At 36.3% G+C, this 20,418-nt stretch overlaps 2 protein-coding genes across 3 annotated transcripts; both read left to right on the forward strand.

The window, feature by feature from the left end:
- Positions 1-579: 579 nt before the first annotated feature.
- Positions 580-8,851, forward strand: LOC116301822 (proteasome activator complex subunit 3). The gene is made up of 12 exons (XM_031710949.2): positions 580-716; positions 891-923; positions 1,033-1,095; positions 2,342-2,440; positions 3,999-4,059; positions 4,641-4,669; positions 4,770-4,835; positions 5,260-5,328; positions 5,812-5,879; positions 6,026-6,080; positions 7,028-7,114; positions 7,643-8,851. Exons 1-12 carry the CDS (start codon positions 702-704, stop codon positions 7,721-7,723), a joined length of 726 nt encoding a protein of 241 aa, XP_031566809.1. The 5' UTR covers positions 580-701; the 3' UTR covers positions 7,724-8,851.
- A 3,470-nt stretch (positions 8,852-12,321) lies between these two features.
- On the forward strand, positions 12,322-20,149 carry LOC116301821 (G protein-coupled receptor 52). Of its 2 annotated transcripts, XM_031710947.2 has the most exons (4): positions 12,322-12,459; positions 12,658-13,539; positions 15,766-15,967; positions 17,997-20,149. In XM_031710947.2, the coding sequence occupies exons 2-4, from the start codon at positions 12,742-12,744 to the stop codon at positions 18,068-18,070; spliced, it is 1,074 nt and encodes a 357-aa protein (XP_031566807.1). In that variant the 5' UTR covers positions 12,322-12,459; positions 12,658-12,741; the 3' UTR covers positions 18,071-20,149. The 2 variants fall into 2 exon arrangements, with proteins under 2 accessions (XP_031566807.1, XP_031566808.1); XM_031710948.2 differs by lacking the exon at positions 12,322-12,459 and having other exon boundaries at positions 12,499-13,539.
- Positions 20,150-20,418: the final 269 nt, after the last annotated feature.

Consider the following 20,418-nt stretch of genomic DNA (forward strand, 5'->3'; position numbering starts at 1 on the left):
ACTCTTTTCCCTGGGCTAGAATTAAACTTCAATCTTCTAAACACCAAATGCTGTTGAAATGCTGAGCTCTCAACTAACCACCACCATCATACACCTATTTGGCTTTCCCAGGTCCGTCACTAGGGGTGGTTCAGTGGTTCCCCCCACTCTCTCCACCTTTATAGGAGTAAGAAATAGTGTTTAGTGCTATTTTAGTTTTCAGAAATGGCATGACTAAGATTGGTAGAAAAACGAACCTCACAGGCGTTTTTCCAGCTGATAAAATGATTTTGATAAAGAACACTTAATGTCCAAGTTACCCACCTCTCCCTCCCTTGGGGTTGGAGTTGGAACTGGAAATAAATGTAAATCTTTTAAAGGAAACGCTATTTTTATCAGTTTTAATAATATGATATGACTATAAATAGTAGTTTGAGTAGTTTTAAGTATTTGTTTCAATATACATTTCAAAATAGAAAAGAAAAGGAAAGGAATTATCAGTAGCAGTTTGGGATTCCTGTGGATCAAGCATGAAAATTCGACGAGACATCGGAAATCACTCGGAATACGAATCCACGAGCAGTTCAAGGACTGGGTCAGCGTGATCAACGCGTGGTTCTTTTTTTAGCGGCATTTTGTAACAGATCTGCTGTCTTCACAAGAGAAAAAGAGGATTTTTAATTTTTTGATTTATAAAGCCTTTTTAACGACATATCAGAAAAATGCCCAGAGATAAAGTGAGTTTATTTTACGATATCTCGTTTCTCCTAATAAGATAGGCTTCGATCTGAATGATTCTAGAAATTATACAAGCTTTGAGAACCAACCACAAAATTTTCCTACTAACAACGTGAGCCATTCTGAACTCATATCTATGTAACTTAAAGATTTTCGTCATTCCTTTTTAACAGTTGACGAAGTTTCACAACAAGTTCAGCGAAGAAGTAAGTTTTCCTCGTTTGAATGACGATCTCTCTGAAGTGAGACCCTCTTCACCCGGTCCTGTACGTGATGTCCAATGCACCTAATTATTCGTGCTTTTCTTTCTTCTAGGCTGAAGAAGTGATTACGAAATTTTTTCCCGAGAAGGTAGCTGAATTGGACGGCCTCCTTAAGGTAAGATATTTCCGTATAACAGTTTTAAGAATCTCAGTTTGGCATTCAATTACTTTCTCTTTCGAGTCGTAAGGTAATTTGCATTTGTCGTTACGTCATCGTCAGCTTACTTCATAGACATCTCCACTTCCTCCTTCAATTAAGGCAATATAAGTAATAGCTTCAGCAGTCCTTATGTAATAATATTCTTAAAGGTTAATGTCCAAGAATGTGCCCTATAGAGGTATTTGTCTTTGGATGTCTTTGCTTCTAATAAAAGCACAGGAATCCCAAACCATAAACAGGTACAGTTTTTGTATACTGTCCTGTGGTGTAGTTTTTTGTTGTCATGTCAACCAACATGGCTGTCCTTTTATTCTCATGGCAAGGGTTGCATGCCACTAATATCTACAGCTATATAAAAAAATCTTGGTGAAGGTTTTGTTGTATGCTGTATACCAAGCCCAAAAGGCACTATGAGCAATTTGAATTCAATCAGTGAAAAGTCACAACAATATGAAGTTTCTAGAAGTTCTGTGCTGGCATTATTTACATATAAATATAATACTACATGTATAATACGTTTTAAGCTTAGTAAGCAACATGCGACGAAGCCTTCACCAACCGTTTTTGAAATACACCTGTAGCTGTACAGGAACCTCTAAGCAGAGTTCAATTTGGTGGACCATTAACATTAATTATAATAAAACAGCTTTTTCCATGCTCCATTCAGTAATAAAGCTTGCAGGAAGTGACGAAAGAAGTGCAAGAAGAAGCACAAGGTGTAGGCGAGTGCTTTTCACACTTCTTGAGTGGTTACAGTGCTTCCTAAGTGCTTTATTACTGAACGGAGCAGGGAAAAAGCTGTTTTATTCGTTATATTTACTTTTTTTTGGTATTGAATTTATTTATGCAAAAAGAAAAAACTTCGTGCACCCGCATGGCGTCAGCACTGTGCTTCATTCACTAATAAAGCACAGTTTTCAACCAATCAGCACGCGCATACTATCCTAACTATATAATAAATTGGATTATTGAATAACTTTTACCACAATGCAAAAAATAATGTGGGTTGTGGAGACTTTGCTTGTCAAAAAGGCTCTAAATATCAGGGAGTTATTTAAGCTGATTAATTGGCTCGCTTCCTTTTTATAAATATGTCTAAAGTCAATTTACACACTTTTCCATCTAGCTTGTTACTATTCCAAGTGTGAAAGATGTTGAAGATTACTAATTTTTGTGCAATGCACATATTTATATTTTCCAGTCTGGTCAATTCAGTATGACTAAGATTCCTGAAGTTCATAGTAAGTCCATTATTCCAATATCACACCCCAAAGATGGCAAATATAATGATGTTGACAAGGTTAGTGATGGGAAAATAGATAGTTCATCATATGGCAACCAGGAGATTTCAAATCTAGGCGCGCAATGCACTGTTTGTCACAGCAAAAGTTTGCAAGTGTTTTCTATTATCTCCTGATAAAACTAAATATTTTCCACCAATGACAACAAAATATGCTACTTCTAAAAGTTATTTGGTAAATCTTTTAATGGGTGTATTTTATTTGCTACATTTTAACAAATTAGAAATTAGGAATACTTGAAGTACAAACGAAACATTTGCTGATTGGCTAATTCGTTGTGCCTGATAGAGCGGAGATCACATGGAAGCATGTTTGGTGAAAACTGAGCAATCTAATTTATTCTAAATGTCTTCATTTGATTATGCTTTTCCCTTTATAGACCTTTCCAGAATTTGCATGACTGTTCATGAAACAGGTCTTTTCAAACCAGGTCCAGGTCTTTTCGAACCACCTATATACACTTTCAATCCACCTATATAACTAAAGCATATATAACACGTTCTATATGCTGTGTACATAGTTAATGTAAAAGAATAAAAGATTATGATCAAAAAAGAAATTGAAACTATGCGCGTTGTACTATGAGTTTGGCTGGGCATGATGACACATCAGTGTCACGAACTTTTTCAAACAAACGCCTTTAACCTGTCTTGATTTAGTATCCATTTAGAAACAAACATATATCAATTCAATCAGAATAACTGAAACAATCACACATCCATCTGTCCTGACACCCTTGATATTTCTTACATAAATCGGATAGTTTGCCGGTTTCATTGACAAGTTTCACATGTAACACGTCACACAATATCTATTCGTTTGCAGCTTTTACAGACTTAAAAGTTTTTAACTAATTCGCGATGTTTGCTCCCCTACTTTATTTGTTTGAAAGGTATTTTAAAGCATCTTGAAAATAAAAACGTTTTTGAAGAAGATTCCAAAAATCAATAAATAACTCGTTACCAAATAGAAGGTTTACCGGTTTCATTCACAGTAACAACACACACGCTACGTGTAATTGTCATACACGATTGTCACACAACAGTAATCATTCGCTTCTAAAGTTTTGGACTTCTTCATGATATTCCTTCACTTTATTCACTAGGACATTCATATAAATGAAGGAGAAAACATTTTTTCTTGGCTAAAGACTAGGGGGGCTAACTTACTGATTTCGTAAGCGATACTAACACATATCACACACGATACTTGGTTCACTCAGTTGGATTAATTCACTTCTTCTGTGATATTTCTGTAAAATTTCCGAAAGAAAACACTAAACATCTATAAAATATTTCACAACTGCATTGGATCGAATGTGTATGTATGTGGATCGAAAGTGTATATGGGTGGTTCGAAAAGACCTGGACCTGGTTCGAAAAGACCTGGGTCAAAAAGACTGGTTCGAAGAGACCGGTATTCAAAGAATCAAGTTCAGTATCAACTTCAAACCATTTTTTCTTGGTCATTCAAGCGAATTTGGGAAAGGTCTATTGCATATATAGTTATTATGACCAGCAACATTTGGCTTTAATTTTTAAACCTTTTTGTTGTCAGCATACAAACAAGAAAAGGAAGCTATCCCATGGTGAAGAAATTGAACAAATGGCAGAACTGGGTGAGAAGATTAGTAACAATTTAACAACAACTTACTATTGTTTTCAGTGCTGTGTACTGATCAAAACAAGTCTTGAGGAATAATCAGCAATAGGCTACAAGCAATCAAAAGTGTTTATGTCATTAGGATAGCAATTTAATTGATTTTCAGTACTCTAATGTTGATTAACCTGATTAACCTGTCACCACTTTCGTGGCAAATGATTTAATAGAAAGCATGAGTGGTCTGCGCTTCTAAATGCACTGCCTCTCGCTGCAAATTTGATTTAAATTTACTGGTAGATTTATTAACCATACTTTAGTACTGCTTTTATGCTACAGTGTACATGTTGATCAAGATAACAGCGACAGGGAAATAGGACAATACGCTGCTTTCAATCAAATAAATTGTTCAGTACTTTTACATAATATACTGTACATAGTTGATTAAGTCAACATCAGAGAAAAAAACTGTATGCCTGATTGACAGCAGTGTTTATTTTTGAGTTTCCATGTCGTGACTGTTGTCCTGATAAGTTCGTAGCAATTAAAACATTGGTAAGAGTTACTCTTTCTTATTTTTGAGTATTATTTTCTTTTTAGTTGCTGTTGATCTTGTTCCGTGTAACCAGGTAAGGAGACAAGATAAATATCATGAATGCAATTTCTCCTTTGTGCATAAACATGTGCATATAATTTTACTTAGATTTGCATTTTCCTTCCTTTTTGCAGTTTATTCAGGATTTAGTCATATTATTGAAGCCGAACATTCAAATCCTCATGGAAAAATGCAACATGGTAAATTATGCTTGGACTTCTTTGAATTTTATGTTAATTGTCAGATATATTAGATTAAAAATAAAAACAATGGGGATTTAACAGTGGATTCCACAGATTGACTCTTCTGTCAGTAAATTCTGATACTCCTTATTTTACAGTTCCTTCAGTGACTACAAATAATATTTCCAAGCTGAGGTTGGAGGAACCGCGCATGATAAAAAGTATAGTTTTGCTATGTGCAGAAACTCCAGCCTCAACTTGAAACTATTATTCGTGGTCACTGAATGAAACTGTAAAATTAAGTATTGGAATTTAAAAGTATATTTTTGCAGTTTCTGTTTAAAGGTCATGCTGGACATATTTAAAAGATGTATCAATATTCTTATGTAATTGTTTTGTATTGATATTTCTGACATGCCCTTCATAAATATGTCTGTTTTAGATCAAGATGTGGATCCAGCTTTTGATTCCAAGAATCGAAGATGGAAACAATTTTGGTGTCTCTATACAAGTATGTTAAATTCTTAATAATATTTTGACATTTAATAAGGGATTGTGATTATGATTTATTTTCGACACACTTGATTCCTGGGTATTTTGACCATTTTGAACATGGTTGTTTTTCTTGCACTCTTTCTCAGTTTTTTGTTTCGTACAGAACAGTAAACAATTTATTATGCTGCTAGTTGTGTATTACAGCCAGATAGTTTTACAAGTTTCATCAGCGCAATCTCTAATTAATACAGTTTGAGAGGGGCCAATCTACCCCTGTGTAAGCAAGACCCAGGATAAATAGGGGAAGTAAGACATCTCTGGCTCCATCTTTGCCTTAAAGAAATCCAAGGCACCAAGGGTGACCCAAAAATTTGAATTATTTGTCATGTTGTAAAAACAATTAAAGAAATACTATAGGATGAAAAATGTCCAAAACAATGCATAGTCTGATATACTGTACTAACTGAAGAAACAAAACTCGTCATTCCATTGTTTGTAGGAAGAAGCTCTTAGTGAGGTACAGAGAATAGAAGGAGAAGCAGCTTCTTTCTTAGACCAGATAGCACGGTAAGAACTTTTTATTAAAAATCATGTATCTAAAGTTGTATAACAACAACAATACTTCATGTCATGGCACCATACAGTACTTGTTGCAGCGATGTTAAGATATTATCATATTTAATTAATTTATACATTGTGTCATTGGTGTACAGATATTTTGTGACCAGAGGAAAAATCATATCAAAAGTTGTCAAGTATCCACAGCTTGTAAGTAAACTTGTAAAAGCTGTTCTTTTGCACTCTATTCATTCATTTCCTTTCTGTTAATTACATCTTTTCACGGTGTATAATTTACCTTTTTATCATTACTGTTTCATTAGAAACACTGATGCAGCTCTTACTAGTTTTTAGCTAGTTATCTCTTCCTGTTAATTATAGAAACGCAACTCCTAAAATCAAAGGTTTTGTGGGAATAAAAGTTTCGTTCACGACTTTAGCAATTTCAAGGTCAATGGTCAATATAGGATATGGGTAATTCATAACCTTTCTGCAGTCTGACTTTGACTCTGGTTCAGATTGTCTTAACCAGAGTTAGTCATGCTAGACACAGGCTAGTTATTCAGAAAAAAATATATACCAAAAGTTTTTTAACATCTGGATAGGTTTTACTGCCTTGTGTCCAGAGTTTACCAAGGCTTTTTAAGCTTGTAATACTGTAGTTGGGAAGATTTTATTACATGTAGTTCAATTTCTCATGATATAAGTGTGTATATATATAGATTTTCCTCATTGTAATTTTAGCCAGTTTTAATTGTAGGAAAGAATTGGTTATTATTATCATATTATTATTGTACTGTAATCATGGTACTGTACATGTATGAATGAACAGAGTCCTTATAGACAGGGGGGATGGGGGGAATTCAGTTAAGCCTCATACAATATTATACACAGATGGTCTTTTTGCCTGACAATGTGATAATCCTAAAAACGTTTACTATACCATAACTCCACACCTGTTGTTAAATACACTGAAAGTTTAAAGTCTCGGCTTCCAAAGACTGCATTCTAGACTAATTGTACTATGTCCAATCTTGGCACACAGTTCACCTCCCTGCCCCAAATCCCCCCCAAGTACTTGATGGTACTTTATACATTAACTAATAAGTTTTCTAAGTATTCAGGTCTTATTTCCCTCTTTTAATCATAACTTATAGGAGGATTATAGACATGCAGTCCAAGAACTTGATGAAAAAGAATTTATTAGTTTGAGGCTGTGCTGCTGTGAACTGAGAAACCACTATGTAAGTTTTGATCCATTGGTTTTAGAAATACTCTTTCAAGTAGACCAAAGAAGTTATGATTTTTTATCACCTTCGTAGCATCTGTTATATTAACTGCAAGTTAACATAACCAGATATTTTTTATCGTCTTCATAGCATCTGGTGGTTTTAGTAATACACCTAATACTCTTCCCAGTAGACTGAGGCAGTTGTGATTTTTTATCACCTTTGTAGCATCTGTTATGTCAACCACAAGTGCATTTGAAATCAACCATGTGATGCCAATGTTATAACATGCATATGGACAACTCTTTTACACCACTTGAATGAAGTGCAGTCAAGTTTTTATCATTTGGTGTAAAAAACTTGTCCATGTGGTGCTAAATAATACTCTCTTGAGTATTATTTCTTTGTTTACTAGTCAGGCCTGAGAAGATAAATCACATTGTCAATGGAATGACCCATGCCAGATCTGAAATCGGAAAATCTTACATCCAAACAAATAAGATCTATTGGTTTACATGTAGTAATTATATTTTATCTTTCTAGCTTATTCTCCATGACACCATCACAAAGAATATGGAAAAGATCAAAAAACCAAGATCAAATAATGCAGAAACCCTCTATTAATATAACCACCACGACTGATACAACCGCTGTACATGTACCTGATCACTCCGTGACTCAAGATATGTCTTTTACTTTTACTTTACTTTTACTCAACTGGAAGCATTTCCCATAGAAAACATTTGCCTCTCATTGAGGTTCACTTGATGTGAAGTGACTGTTTTCTCAGATTTTTCAAATGGTAACCAAGGTTTCTTAACAAACCCTATGCAGCAAAACATAACCTTTGGAAACCAGGGGACTCAACTGGCAAAATATCTATAAAAATAGCCAGTATGTACATGTATGATACATGTGTCTAATTAGCTATTCCAAGGATGAGGGTTAAAACTGGTTCTAGTTGGCATTGCAGTGCATTTTGGGGACTAAATGGAACTCATCTTAAAAATGTCTGCTAAAATATCCCCAAAATGCACTGTAATGCCAATTAGAACCAGTTTTCCCTCATCCTCGGGATAGTTAATGAGACCTCTTGCATAAAATCCTAATTAGGGATTATAAAAAAAAGATGAAAAAAATCATTAAAATAAATAGCCTTTGATGCACTCTGATTTTTAGGGTTACCATCACTTTTTGCCACAAATTATCGATTCTCTGGTTAATCAACATTAGACCCAAGTCCCTAAGTGAAGCCCAATCGTCAAAATTGTTTTCTTTTTATAGCATGACACAGTGTATACCATGTCTCATGCAATCTTTTTATGTCACACCTAAAATATGAGGTGCAAAAGTATTGATGCCAATTGCTTATCCAAGCTTCATAAATCATATTACTTTTTAACTTATTAACTATGTTTATTTGTCATTCCGAAGTCCAAAGGAAGACTGGTAACGACATCGTGTTGCAAAGAATTGTGGGATTGAGTGAATACGGGAGGTGGCGGAGCTTCTTGATCGCTTCACCACATTATGCCCCACAATGCTATGTAACAAGAAGTCGTTACAATTCGATTGTGGACTTCGGAATGAAAGCTCCATAGAATAGCTAGAATTCTCCAGTGAGATCCAAGTACAGCTAGCATTCAATATTTAAGCATTATGTCTATTTTTTAACACTAGTTGCTTTTGATTATTTTCAATTTTTATTTAATTATTTTCAATTTTTTGAAACCGTTTAACGTCATAACATTATATACTGGCCAAAATTGCTGTATTATTGGTACGTTCAACCGGGAAGATAGCTTAGCAGAAACCCTTTTAGCACTAGTATATTAGCCCGACACTGAATAACTGGGCAATTGACGATAAAATGTCAAAAAATTAATTAGAAATAATTTTTTGCATGTGACTTATTTTGCGATGACGTTGGCAGGAAATACTTTACCGCAACAATGGCGCAGCGCACTGATTCTAAAAATAGCTTAAAGATTCGAACAAACATTGCATTCTGTTTATTCGCTTCGAGGATTATACGAACCGATTTCATTATTTTTACTTAAAGTTACAACAATAATTCATGTAAACTAAGATCAACTGCGATCGGCTGTGAAAATTATCTGCTGAAAGTAAACTTGTAAGTTTGTTTGTCCGAATTTCGCCTTTGCCTTCGTTTTTATGACGTCACGATTGCGCTGCGCTATTGCAATTAGTTTCTTGACAGTTTTGGATTTACTTCGCACGTTCTTATAACAACATCACGAGTGAGACATTGCGCCCATTTTTAACCAACGTTTAACTCGTACATTAAATAACCATAACAATCTAAAGCCAAAAGAACAATTCAAGAAAGCATAAATAAAGGTGCGGACACACGGTGCAACATTGCACACAACAAATTTGAATCAGAGTGGCACGCGTTGCAACAAAATCTTGCAACACCGCTTGTGTCAGCGCGCTATGTTAAGAGATTTAATCAGCGGTTATATATTTGCTGCAAGTTGATTGGTTCGAAATTGTTGCAGCCCTGTTCACACGATGAATTTTTTTGCGCGCAATTTTGCAAGAGTAGAGCGCGATTCAACTTCAGATTTGTTGCATGCAATGTTGCGTGCAATGCTGTATCGTGTGTCTTAACTTCTTAATAACGCGTGCGCCATGTAAATTCCCGGATGCAGTTTAAATTTCGCCTTACCCTACTCCCGTGCGTCATCAATTTGCGTACGTGTGCTCTTTCCGTTTATTGTTTTGATCACTAAAAACGAAACGGAAAGATTTGATGTTGCATGTCTTAGACCAAACAGACACTAGTCAATTGCTATTTTTTTGTCCATCCATGATATCTAAACTGTAGTACAGCTCCGATTTCCAAAGGCTATTCAATATCGCCGGCTCCGGCATTCCCTTATCCCAACCAACTATTCAATTCAGTCTTGCATAAATCACGCACCGGACAAAAGGAACGCCAATGTTGATTATTGATTCTCGAGTGTTCCTATATCAGACAAAGATCTCATGGTTTCGATATACAGCAAAAAAGCCCTTGATTTACTTCCGTCGAAAGCTTGAATTCAAAGCTTTTCACGACTTCATACTCGAGAATTTTTTCGTAATTTGATTTAAAAAATACTTTCATTAAATAATTCGGTGTTTCTAAAGGAAATGAATCATTTTGAAATTTTTTGCTATGTTACCAATATAATACTACACCAATTTCCGTGTACATGATACAGTTCTTTAATCAAAATTTGCATTCGAGGGAAATTAACTTTTCAGGCCTTCGAACAGGATCTCTCGCACGCTGTCTAAGAAAAAATCTACCCCTTTTATACCATCTTGGCTAAAATTACTTCGATGTTGAGGACGTTCATGGGCATTGTTCGCGCGCATCCTTTCTACGCATGAATTTAGTGAGGGCGGGCTCATCGTGATGACGTCATTCCAATAGTGTTTTGACAAGCAAAATATCATAAAAACGTTTTTAATCTTGTATAGCTCGAAAACAAAGTCGGGGACCCACCTTTTTTATTTTGGTTTTTGGAAGTACTCGGTAATACCTAACTTTAAAGGAAAAAAATTGATAATGGGATCAAATCGAAATTACATATTTTGTGCATAATTGAAATAGGATTTTACTTCTAGTATGATGTTCTTCGTCGTGGAAAATTTAAAAGAAATCTGACTATAGGGATCTTTTGCCCATGAACGTCCTTAAAAATATCTTGTGTTTGATAGAGAGCCGTGAGATAGAAATTGAATACCGTGCCTGTGTTTTTTAACTTATCTCGATCATTTCCTTTCGATAATAGATCCTGAACGGGAGAACAGCTGTTGTAATTGCCACAAGTCATTTTCTTTCTTGTATTATTTGTGTGTTTTTTTTAATGTTTTTAAAATGTATACTGTGAGTGTTTGTTTGTGCCTCTTCCGTAAAAAAACAATTTTCTGACTCAAGCACGCTTGCAGTTTTAGTCTATCCCTCTTGTCCATGGAACTGATAAAGCTTGGATAGTTTTTTTCCTCTTTGAAATCTGCACCAGTCCATTGAAAGCGACTCAAAGAGATATAGGTATAGATTCCTTAGACTAAATCCGTATACCCGGAGGCCAAAACAATATTAACATCAAAAAATATTTCAGTTCTCAAAAGAAAGGGAATTCTTTTGCTTTGCGACCCCCAGATTGGAAATTTGGACAAGGGGTCTATCAGGTCCCAGCTTTTTTTTTGGGGGGGGGGGGGGGGGGGGGAGGGGGGGGGGATATTTTTGATTTTGATTCTAATTTAATTTTAGCGTTTCAAACAGTGTGCGGATCTGAAAAACGAAATAAATGGACAAGACTCAACACGTCCGGTGCAACTCGCTATTCTAATGAAGATATGAAAAAAAATGTCGAAAACAAATTTATGATGTAAAAAAAAAAAAAGGCTCAAAAAGTCGAGGTTTTCGAAAAAAATATCTGGCAAGCATATGAAAACTGGTCTTTGTACTCGATCGTTCTGTCAAGAGAATGATGCGTCGGGCAAAAGAAGATGCTTGTTGATTGTGAGATTTAAAAAACTTACATTTAAGCCGCGATACTTGAAACAGTCTGACAGACTCATGTCTGAACTCACAGCTCGATATAGATTTTACCTTGTTAAGTAGGTTTTGAGGAGGGAGAAAAATCAGACTGTATTAAGAACTCGGAAAAGAGCCTCTCGAATCAAGATTAAGACCTAACAAACCCTGCTCACATGAGAAAAGAACCCGAAACTCCAAAGACTAGAGAGGGGAGAGACACAAAGTATATAAAAGTATCCTGGATGCCGCTCGTCGTATCATAGGGAACATGAAATTAGCGATTTGGTATCTTTAAGGATATTTGATCACAACAAAGATTTTTTTTTTGAAAACCCTCCAGTCATTTTCAGTGTGCTAGGTTTACGTTCACGTGAGATGAAACGCACCATCGGATTGGTCCAAAAGCTTATGAATTATTGATGAGTTTTTGAATTAGCTTGTTGCAATCAAGCCGCTTCCCTCGTTAAGAAAGAGCTAGAATGCACATGTCTTGAGGCCGATACCTCATAACGAACATTACGTTTTTCTCTGATTGGCTGTGTTCAACCAATCAGAAGATTCTGGAGATAAAAACAAATTAATGCTCACGCGCGTTTTTTATGCTTCTTTATGACTGGCACGTGATGAATTAGAAGCACAATATTGATATTTTGGTCATGTAACGGTTGGGTGACATATATTCTTGTAACTGGATAAAGGACAAGTGGATTTCTGGATCCTGCGTGGGATATCGATACACTGAGACTTGTGGAAAACGTTATTGCAAGACGTGCTGGAGTACAAAGCTGTATGTGTGAGTGAGGTAAGTACGTTTATCAGTCTATTCTCGAACCATGCATGACTGAGAGTAATGCAGCCAGAGTGATGTATTAGTTTATCATTAGTTTTAAACAAACTGACTGGCAATTGAGTTAGGAAATGAAGTTTTATATTCAGTTCTAAGTTTGGCATGAATAGAGTGCCTTCCGTCTCAGGCTGATTATTTGATAATACTTTTCAGATACAGGTACGTTATCTGGTGTTAGCATCGATCAGTCGACGCATGCAGACTCGGCAATGGATGTAGACTAAAAGGGTTTGAAAAATGAATGGATCTTCATTCAGATGGACCAGGAGAGCGAAACATCCTTCAACGATCCAAGTAGATGTCTCCGGACTCATAACGATTCTCTTGGAAGCTGCGACATTCGTTGGCAACGTACTGCCGGCACTAGCTGTATTTTTTATCAAGAAGGCTCGCAACAGAACCGTCACCGACTACTTCGTCGGGGCTCTAGCCGTCAACGATCTATTTTCAGTTGCTATTCCTCTAGGTCTTGGTATACCGACACTGTTGATGGGACATTGGGTCGGTACTAAGCTCGGATGCCAGCTTTATCAAGTTGGTATTTTTTGGTTCCAGATAAACGCCATGCTCTTGGTGACGAGCATGTCTCTTGACCGCTACCTTGCTTTGATCAAGCCAGTATACTACAGAAGGGCAGTGATAAGGAAGATCCACCGCGTCAAAGTCTTGATTGGAATCCTTTGTTGCACTGCTCTTGTCATATCGAGTATGCCTCTGATGAAACTCGCCAACAATGGCATCCGAGTGCCATTCACCTACTGCCCTTGTATTTTCATCTCAAAAGCTTCCACTTTTCAAGAACGGATCTACCCATCATTCGTACTTATCCTAGGATCTTCAACCCTGGTAATAGTTTTTGTATGTAACTTTGTGGTGATCAAGGTTCTGAAAGATTTTAAAGGTCGCTTTCCACGGGGAAGCCTGAGCTTCGAGTCTTCGTGTACCGGGAGACTAGATCGGCCATCTGTAGTCGTCTTTAGCAAGCTCGTTTTCGTTTTAGGGACGCTGTTTTATCTAACCTGGACTCCAGTAATGGTAGGTGAACTGGTTCAAAATAATATGTAAATACAAACTATTTCGAGGGATATATATATATGATTTTTTTCCCCACTTATTGTATCTTATTTGTGTTATATCTGCGTTTTTACCGTTGCGTTCTTCGTGCAAAATGCCATTAATTTTTTCATTCTAATGAGTTGCCGGGAAAACTGATGAAAATAGTCCAAACCTGAAAGTTGGTCATTAGTTTTTTTTTCTGTGGCAGCGGAACTAAATGGTTCAACTCTATTCAGATATGATCAGCCCGGAAAATCCAATTTGTTGCTCTTTGGTAATTTTCATCGAGTGGTGTTGCCCAACTCCTATATTCATACTAAAAAAGAACCATGACGTTTTCTACCTCAAATAGTAATAAACTCAACTGCTTAAAATAAAATTGAAACACTAGCTTTTAGCTTATTTTCCACCCTTTGTAAAGCGATCAATTTTCGTGAGTTGCATTTAACGTTCAAATTTTAATTAATGAGTCAATCATGATGAATTCAGTTTTTGAAATTGAGGAAAGCTGAGCTAAATGACTAAAAATGCAGTTTAAAGCCTGCGGCAGCTGGGAAAAAGGCAGTAGTTTAATTTTAGTGTTAGGAACAATTTGGATTATCTCAGAACCAAGTACTCGTCTCAGTAGAGAGATATCGACGCATCTCTAGAAATGACTTCTGCAATTCTTTGGGTTCACGTAGCGAGAATTCTTAGTCAATAAACGGGTTGAAATCCATGTCACCAAGCAAACACACTTGATGTTAATGCCGGAACCATCCTAACTGTCAAAACACAAGAATATACTTTGGCGATTCGAAGTCAGTCTTTTGGTCACGTTGGGGGTTTTCAACTGAATAGAATCCGTTTTTTCTCTCTCTCTCTCTCTTAGTCTTTGTAAAGTTCATATCAGCTCTGATAATATACTCGTTTGTTTATAGTAAAGATTGAGATACCGGAGGTTGATGAGACGATTCGTGCAACTTAAACCCTTCCGATGTTCTTTCGCAATAGATAAAAAATCCCCCCCGCGATCTTAAGAAACATCGTAAGAGCAAAACATAAAATGGGCCACGAAATACTAGTTTTCTTCGTTTTTCAGCCAGAACATCTGCTTGATAGGGGGTGCTTAACCTAAAGACGCTTCAAATACGAACCATTTAAACTTGCTAGTATGTATTATTCGATATCTATAAAAACTGCGATAGCCTTGGGAAATGATCTTGGTCACGCAGCGTCACAATTAAACCAAAAAATTACGGGGGAAAATTACGATCCCAAGGATCAGTCTTTTGGGTATAACCAGAACAGTATTTACTGCTCACAACTTTGCTATTTCGCAAACATTTATTTCATCTTAGATTTGCTTACTTAAAAGCAAAATTAAGCTAAATGTTGATGCAGGTGTTTTGCTAATGAGTTCTTCAATTGTTCCTTAATTTTTTTATTTCCTCGAGAAGAATATAACATCTCATGTTTAGTTAAAGACGCTGAAACTCTTGTTGAATCAATCTGGTCCAGCTATGGGGTCCACTTGGGAGATTTTCTTAGCCTAATTTACGTATCTAGCAAGATATTTGACTGAAGTTTAAGGTTTGAATAATATTGATGATCAGTCCGTTGTCGTCCAAGAAAAAGCTGGTAATTATTTGGAGTACAAGAAATTTTTGTTCATCACCGAAGTAATGTCTTTAGGGTCTCTACTTCGGCAGATTGTCGGAAACCTTCGCCCACTCGTAGCAGTTCTGTCACGCGCTTGCATAGTTTTGGCGCCAAAACATCTACTTGTGGCAGGAAAAAAAGGCTAAAGATATTGATAATAATAATAATAAAGGGAGAGCACAAATTGAAAATATATTTTCCCCTTTGTGTGTTAATGGAGAGAATAGTTTTCTTCTTTGACGCGAACAATTGAGCCACTTTAACTTCCCAGATCCACGGTGTTTATAAAATTTGAAATTATCTTAATTCTATCACTACTACCTCTATCTGTATGGGAAATAAGTCCATCAAAAGTTCCCCTCTATCAGTTTTATTAGATTTTAATCAGGGTTTAAAAAACTTGATTAACCGGACTTTGGGGGATACGATTCCAAGCTTTACTATTAAACAAAAAAATAATACTCAAGGCAATCGCACATGCTGTGAATAAGGAAAATCTGCTCCCTCGCCCCAACTGAAAAGGTATTTTAAAGGAAAGTCTTTGTGTTTTTTTTCTTGTTTCAGGTTTTATTATTGCTCAATCAACTAGACCAAGAAATTAACGAACTAACAGCAGTGTACGCCTTATCAAGCCTCACCATCAATTCTCTACTCCATCCACTCGTGTACGGGATATTCAGCATTCAGTTTCGACAAAGTTACTGGAAGATTCTACGTCTTCTGGTACCATGCCTTGGTGTTCATCCGCCTTGTAATCGGCATAGACGTAAGTCTTGATATTCTCTTGTCAGTCACTTACTATCTGAATATAATGAACAGCTAACTATCTAAGCAAGTCATCCGGCAGATTTCGTTAAGTCTAGCCTCTTCCGCAGGCATCTTCTTGGATTCTCTCGATTTCTATATTTGAGGATGACCTTGGCACCTATCACCGCACATGCGCGATTTTTTCGATAATTAACTATGAATCGCTTCATTATCTAATAGCCCCTCAAAATATTTTTTTGGTAGTTTTGAATAAATAGAAACAAAGGCGCATTTTACTTAGATTAGCTGTATGTTAGCTTTTTGACATTTTGACACTTTTTTATTAATCTAAGCGCATTAGGTATTCTTACACCTCAGCTGTGCCATTTGAAAAAATGTGTTGGTGATTTTTTATAGTTTCTCCCCTCTTTCTTATTCATTTCTTGAATCATTAATTGGATTTTTTTACATACTTTTTTTTTTTTCTTATTTCTCTATTTCTTTCTTCGTTCCTTGTTTTTGCCTTCTTTGCTCTTTCCTACATTTCTTTGTCCATCATTCTTTACGTTAACACTTCATAAATATGCATACATAGTGAAGGAAAACGTGACTTTGAAGTCTTAACAATAGTTTACGTAACGTTTCCTCAACATAAAAACTCGCTTTTCTAATTTCCTAACTCTACAGAAGAAATAAATATATTACCGGTCAATTTAAACTCCTTCAGTAATTCTTTGCCTGTGGTATACGTTCGTCATCACGATCAATATCTAGCATTACAGGATTAAAAACTGTACGTGCCTCTGACTACCAGGAGCTCAATCAGTATTAGTGACTCATCGGCTAATTGTTTAATCCCAGCGCTCTTCTTTCAATCTCAAATTAAATCTCTGTCCTTTACATATATATACGTATGAATTTATTTCAAATGCTTCAAATCTTCTGCCACGTATTGAAAGCGGTCATGGAGGTCAAATTCACTACCAAAATCCCTTTTCCCTAAAATAATTCTAAAATAACTTCAATATTTCTGCTTTCAAACATAGTTCTTGTCAAGTCATTACACAAATGCCTTCATGGTGACACTTCCGATAAATACTTTGTTCAGTGTGTTTGGTACACTGTGCGCACCTTATTATACACATCAGACACACTGATACCACTGGTACACTGTGCGTACCTTATTGTACACATCAGACACACCGATACCACTGGTACACTGTGCACACCTTATTGTACACATCAGACACACTGATACAACTGGTACACTTGCACACCTTATTGTACACATAAGACACACTGATACAACTGGTACACTATGTGCACCTTATTGTATACATCAGACACACTGATACAACTGGTACACTGTGCACACCTTATTGTACACATCAGACACACTGATACAACTGGTACACTATGCGCACCTTATTGTATACATCAGACACACCAATACAACTGGTACACTGTGCACACCTTATTGTACACATCAGACACACTGATACAACTGGTACACTGCGCGCACCTTATTGTACACATCAGACACACTGATACAACTGGTACACTGTGCACACCTTATTGTACACATCAGACACACTGATACAACTGGTACACTGTGCGCACCTTATTGTACACATCAGACACACTGATACAACTGGTACACTGTGCGCACCTTATTGTACACATCAGACACACTGATACAACTGGTACACTGTGCGCACCTTATTGTACACATCAGACACACTGATACAACTGGTACACTGTGTACACCCTATTGTACACATCAGGCACACCGATACCACTGGTACACTGTGCACACCTTATTGTACACATCAGACGCACCGATACCACTGGTACACTGTGCACACCTTATTGTACACATCAGACACACTGATACAACTGGTACACTGTGCGCACCTTATTGTACACAGCAGACGCACTGATACAACTTACATACGGACACAGCTGCCATATATACACCTTATTGTGTGCAAGAATCATTTTGAGAAATTTCTTACGGTTTAGTTTAACTTCTTGATTTGTTTTCATAGATCATCGAATGAGCAAGCGGTGTGTTTTAAGGGAAACTTTACGCCTTGAAAAAACACAAGAACTTGCCCCATGAAGTGAAGTTTAGCTTGGAGGTCGTTAGCTCGTTCGTATCACCAGAAGAGAAAGGAATCGAAATAAAAAACAGTGGTAATGAATAAGAAGAAGAAGCAGAAGAAGAAAAAGAGAAGATCGAAAAATTCTTAATAAGGGTGGTTATTTTGTTACTGGATAAATGAATAAGTATTGAGTAAAAGAAAGAAGTTTGGGAGGAAGAACCTTAGAAGTTACGTAATATCAAAATAGATCGCCTGAACACTTTCTGCATTGAAGCGCTTTTCTTAAAGTCCAAAGCCATTTTGAGTAGTCAACTATTGCTAATTCTCCCTTGTCCGGCTTATCTCCAGTGTAATATAATTCTACAGCACAGCTGACAACGCAATACAATAAAAACAATACCAGCTTTACAATCAATAGGAAGAGTCACAATAGATATAACAAAAGACCAGTATAAATTGTATTCAACTGGAGATAACCTCCAGATTCTCTCTGGCTGTGTATCGTACCCCTCGAAGGGTTTACGCGATAGGGGTATCAGTGACTAGTTTATCTAGATTAGATAGATGGAGTTTAGTAGAGCATCTATAAGTGACGGGGCCACAATTCAAGGCTCCCAACTCGAGCTTTTCAATTACCAAATACTGATATTCAAACATTAAACGAGGGGTAATTAGGTGGCACCGCCCCTTTTCGTGCCCTCAACTGATTAGGTAAAGAACATGAAAATCTCTTTGCCAGAACCAGACCCCGGTTGTACCGAGGGTGGATAGCGCTATCCAACGAGTAAATCCCTTATCCAGTGGATAAATCAATGCTGTTATCCAATAAATTTATCACGACCTTGCTCTGGAAACTCTCGAAGTGCTAGGATCAATGTTTGGTAAGCGATTTGAGATCCTTAGCAGAACAAGACAGAAGATAAAACAACAAACAGCTACAGAAAAACACGTGAGTCTTTAATAACAGATGATTAGAAAACGTAACACTGAACTAGGAATAAACATCGAAAAAAGTTGTTTCAGGGACCATACAATAGACATCCTCGGCTCTGACGTAATGCTTTCCCATTTCAGACCACCTGTCATTCCCTAGAGTATCATTTCTTTGTTTAAGGTTTGCGCTCGCTTGCACATGAGAAGACACATGAATATGGATACAACTCAAACGAAGAATATTATTCTCAAGGGAATGACACGTGGTCTGAAATGCGACAACATTACGTTCGAGCGCTCCAGAGCCGAGGAGTTCTATTAATGATAATTATGGGCCAAAATTGTTTTACTTTATATTCAGCTTAAGCAACTGAGATTGCGATCACATGCTTCACTTGAAATTAAAGTAAGGCAATGTTTTTCATTGGCTAACGTTGAATAAGCTGTTCTTAAGAGAATAAAACTCATAAGAATTCCGCACTAATTTAGTTCGTATACAACTGACAATGTTCAAGTTAACGACTTCAAAAATTATAGAGTGCTGATAACTAAACAATAGAAAACAAAGGTTCTGTATGAAATGGTTCTAATTAGTACTAATTATTGCGCACGGATTTAGTACTCGCACTCTAGTGTTATCGGTACAAGTGCCAAAACATTTTTATCTAAATTATTATCTTACCGGGAATAATTTTTTGTTTTTAATGTTAAGTTTACTAAGAATTTTTATTAGTCAAATGGTAACTAAGCTTTATTCAGTTTTAGCCATCTTAATTGTAGGCGCAATCTTAAAGTTGTTTGTGTGTTATTTGCTCTATAGCCAATATTTGCATCGACGTGAATCATTTTCCTTAATTTGCAAGAAAAACACGTATTTATAAAAGCTGACTTAAATCCCGTAATGGCCTTCATAACCTAGTTACTATTAATTGTTTATTTGAACTAGCTGTGCAAATATCTTGGTTAGGATTAGTCATTCCATTGACTTTAGAAGGAACTGCATTCTCTGGTAAGGCTTAGCCTAATTGGTTTGCATTTATTTGGTATTCATTCAGTACTTAAAACCCTCTGCAAATGCTGCGCAAATAAATGACATCGAAAAAACAACTGCCCAACTTTTGTTAAACTTCACTTTGATCATGAAATGAAATTAAAGCCTTCAGTTCCACACGTTAGTACTCGAAAAATGTCTCGAGCTATTATTCAGTAGCTTCTCACATTTCAAAATTTTCTATTACAAAATTTTTTTAAATCTTCTTTTTTTAAAAAAATCATGTATTTTATTAACTAGTTTCATTTTCTCGAAAAGCTACCCTAATTATATCTTACTCTCCGTTCAGAATAATTGTATGTAGTTTATTGGAAGCAAAAAGCACTTACACATATTATTCAATATAGGATTTGCAACCAAGATATCGATGGCCTTTAGTTG

The sequence above is a fragment of the Actinia tenebrosa genome, unplaced genomic scaffold (assembly GCF_029948245.1).
Source record: "Actinia tenebrosa isolate PJP-AT-01 unplaced genomic scaffold, QUT_ActTen_1.0 PGA_scaffold4__44_contigs__length_22323623, whole genome shotgun sequence".
NCBI lineage: Eukaryota > Metazoa > Cnidaria > Anthozoa > Actiniaria > Actiniidae > Actinia > Actinia tenebrosa.

Bases quoted from the DNA above. Each gene is read 5' to 3' on its own strand.
- LOC116301822 (XM_031710949.2), top strand. The intron at 2,441-3,998 runs GTTAGTGATGGG...TTTTGTTGTCAG, and splicing joins AATATAATGATGTTGACAAG to CATACAAACAAGAAAAGGAA. The intron at 4,670-4,769 runs GTAAGGAGACAA...TCCTTTTTGCAG, and splicing joins ATCTTGTTCCGTGTAACCAG to TTTATTCAGGATTTAGTCAT.
- LOC116301821 (XM_031710947.2), top strand. From the start codon at position 12,742: ATGAATGGATCTTCATTCAGATGGACCAGGAGAGCGAAACATCCTTCA. The intron at 13,540-15,765 runs GTAGGTGAACTG...TTCTTGTTTCAG, and splicing joins TAACCTGGACTCCAGTAATG to GTTTTATTATTGCTCAATCA. The intron at 15,968-17,996 runs GTAAGTCTTGAT...TTGTTTTCATAG, and splicing joins GCCTTGTAATCGGCATAGAC to ATCATCGAATGAGCAAGCGG.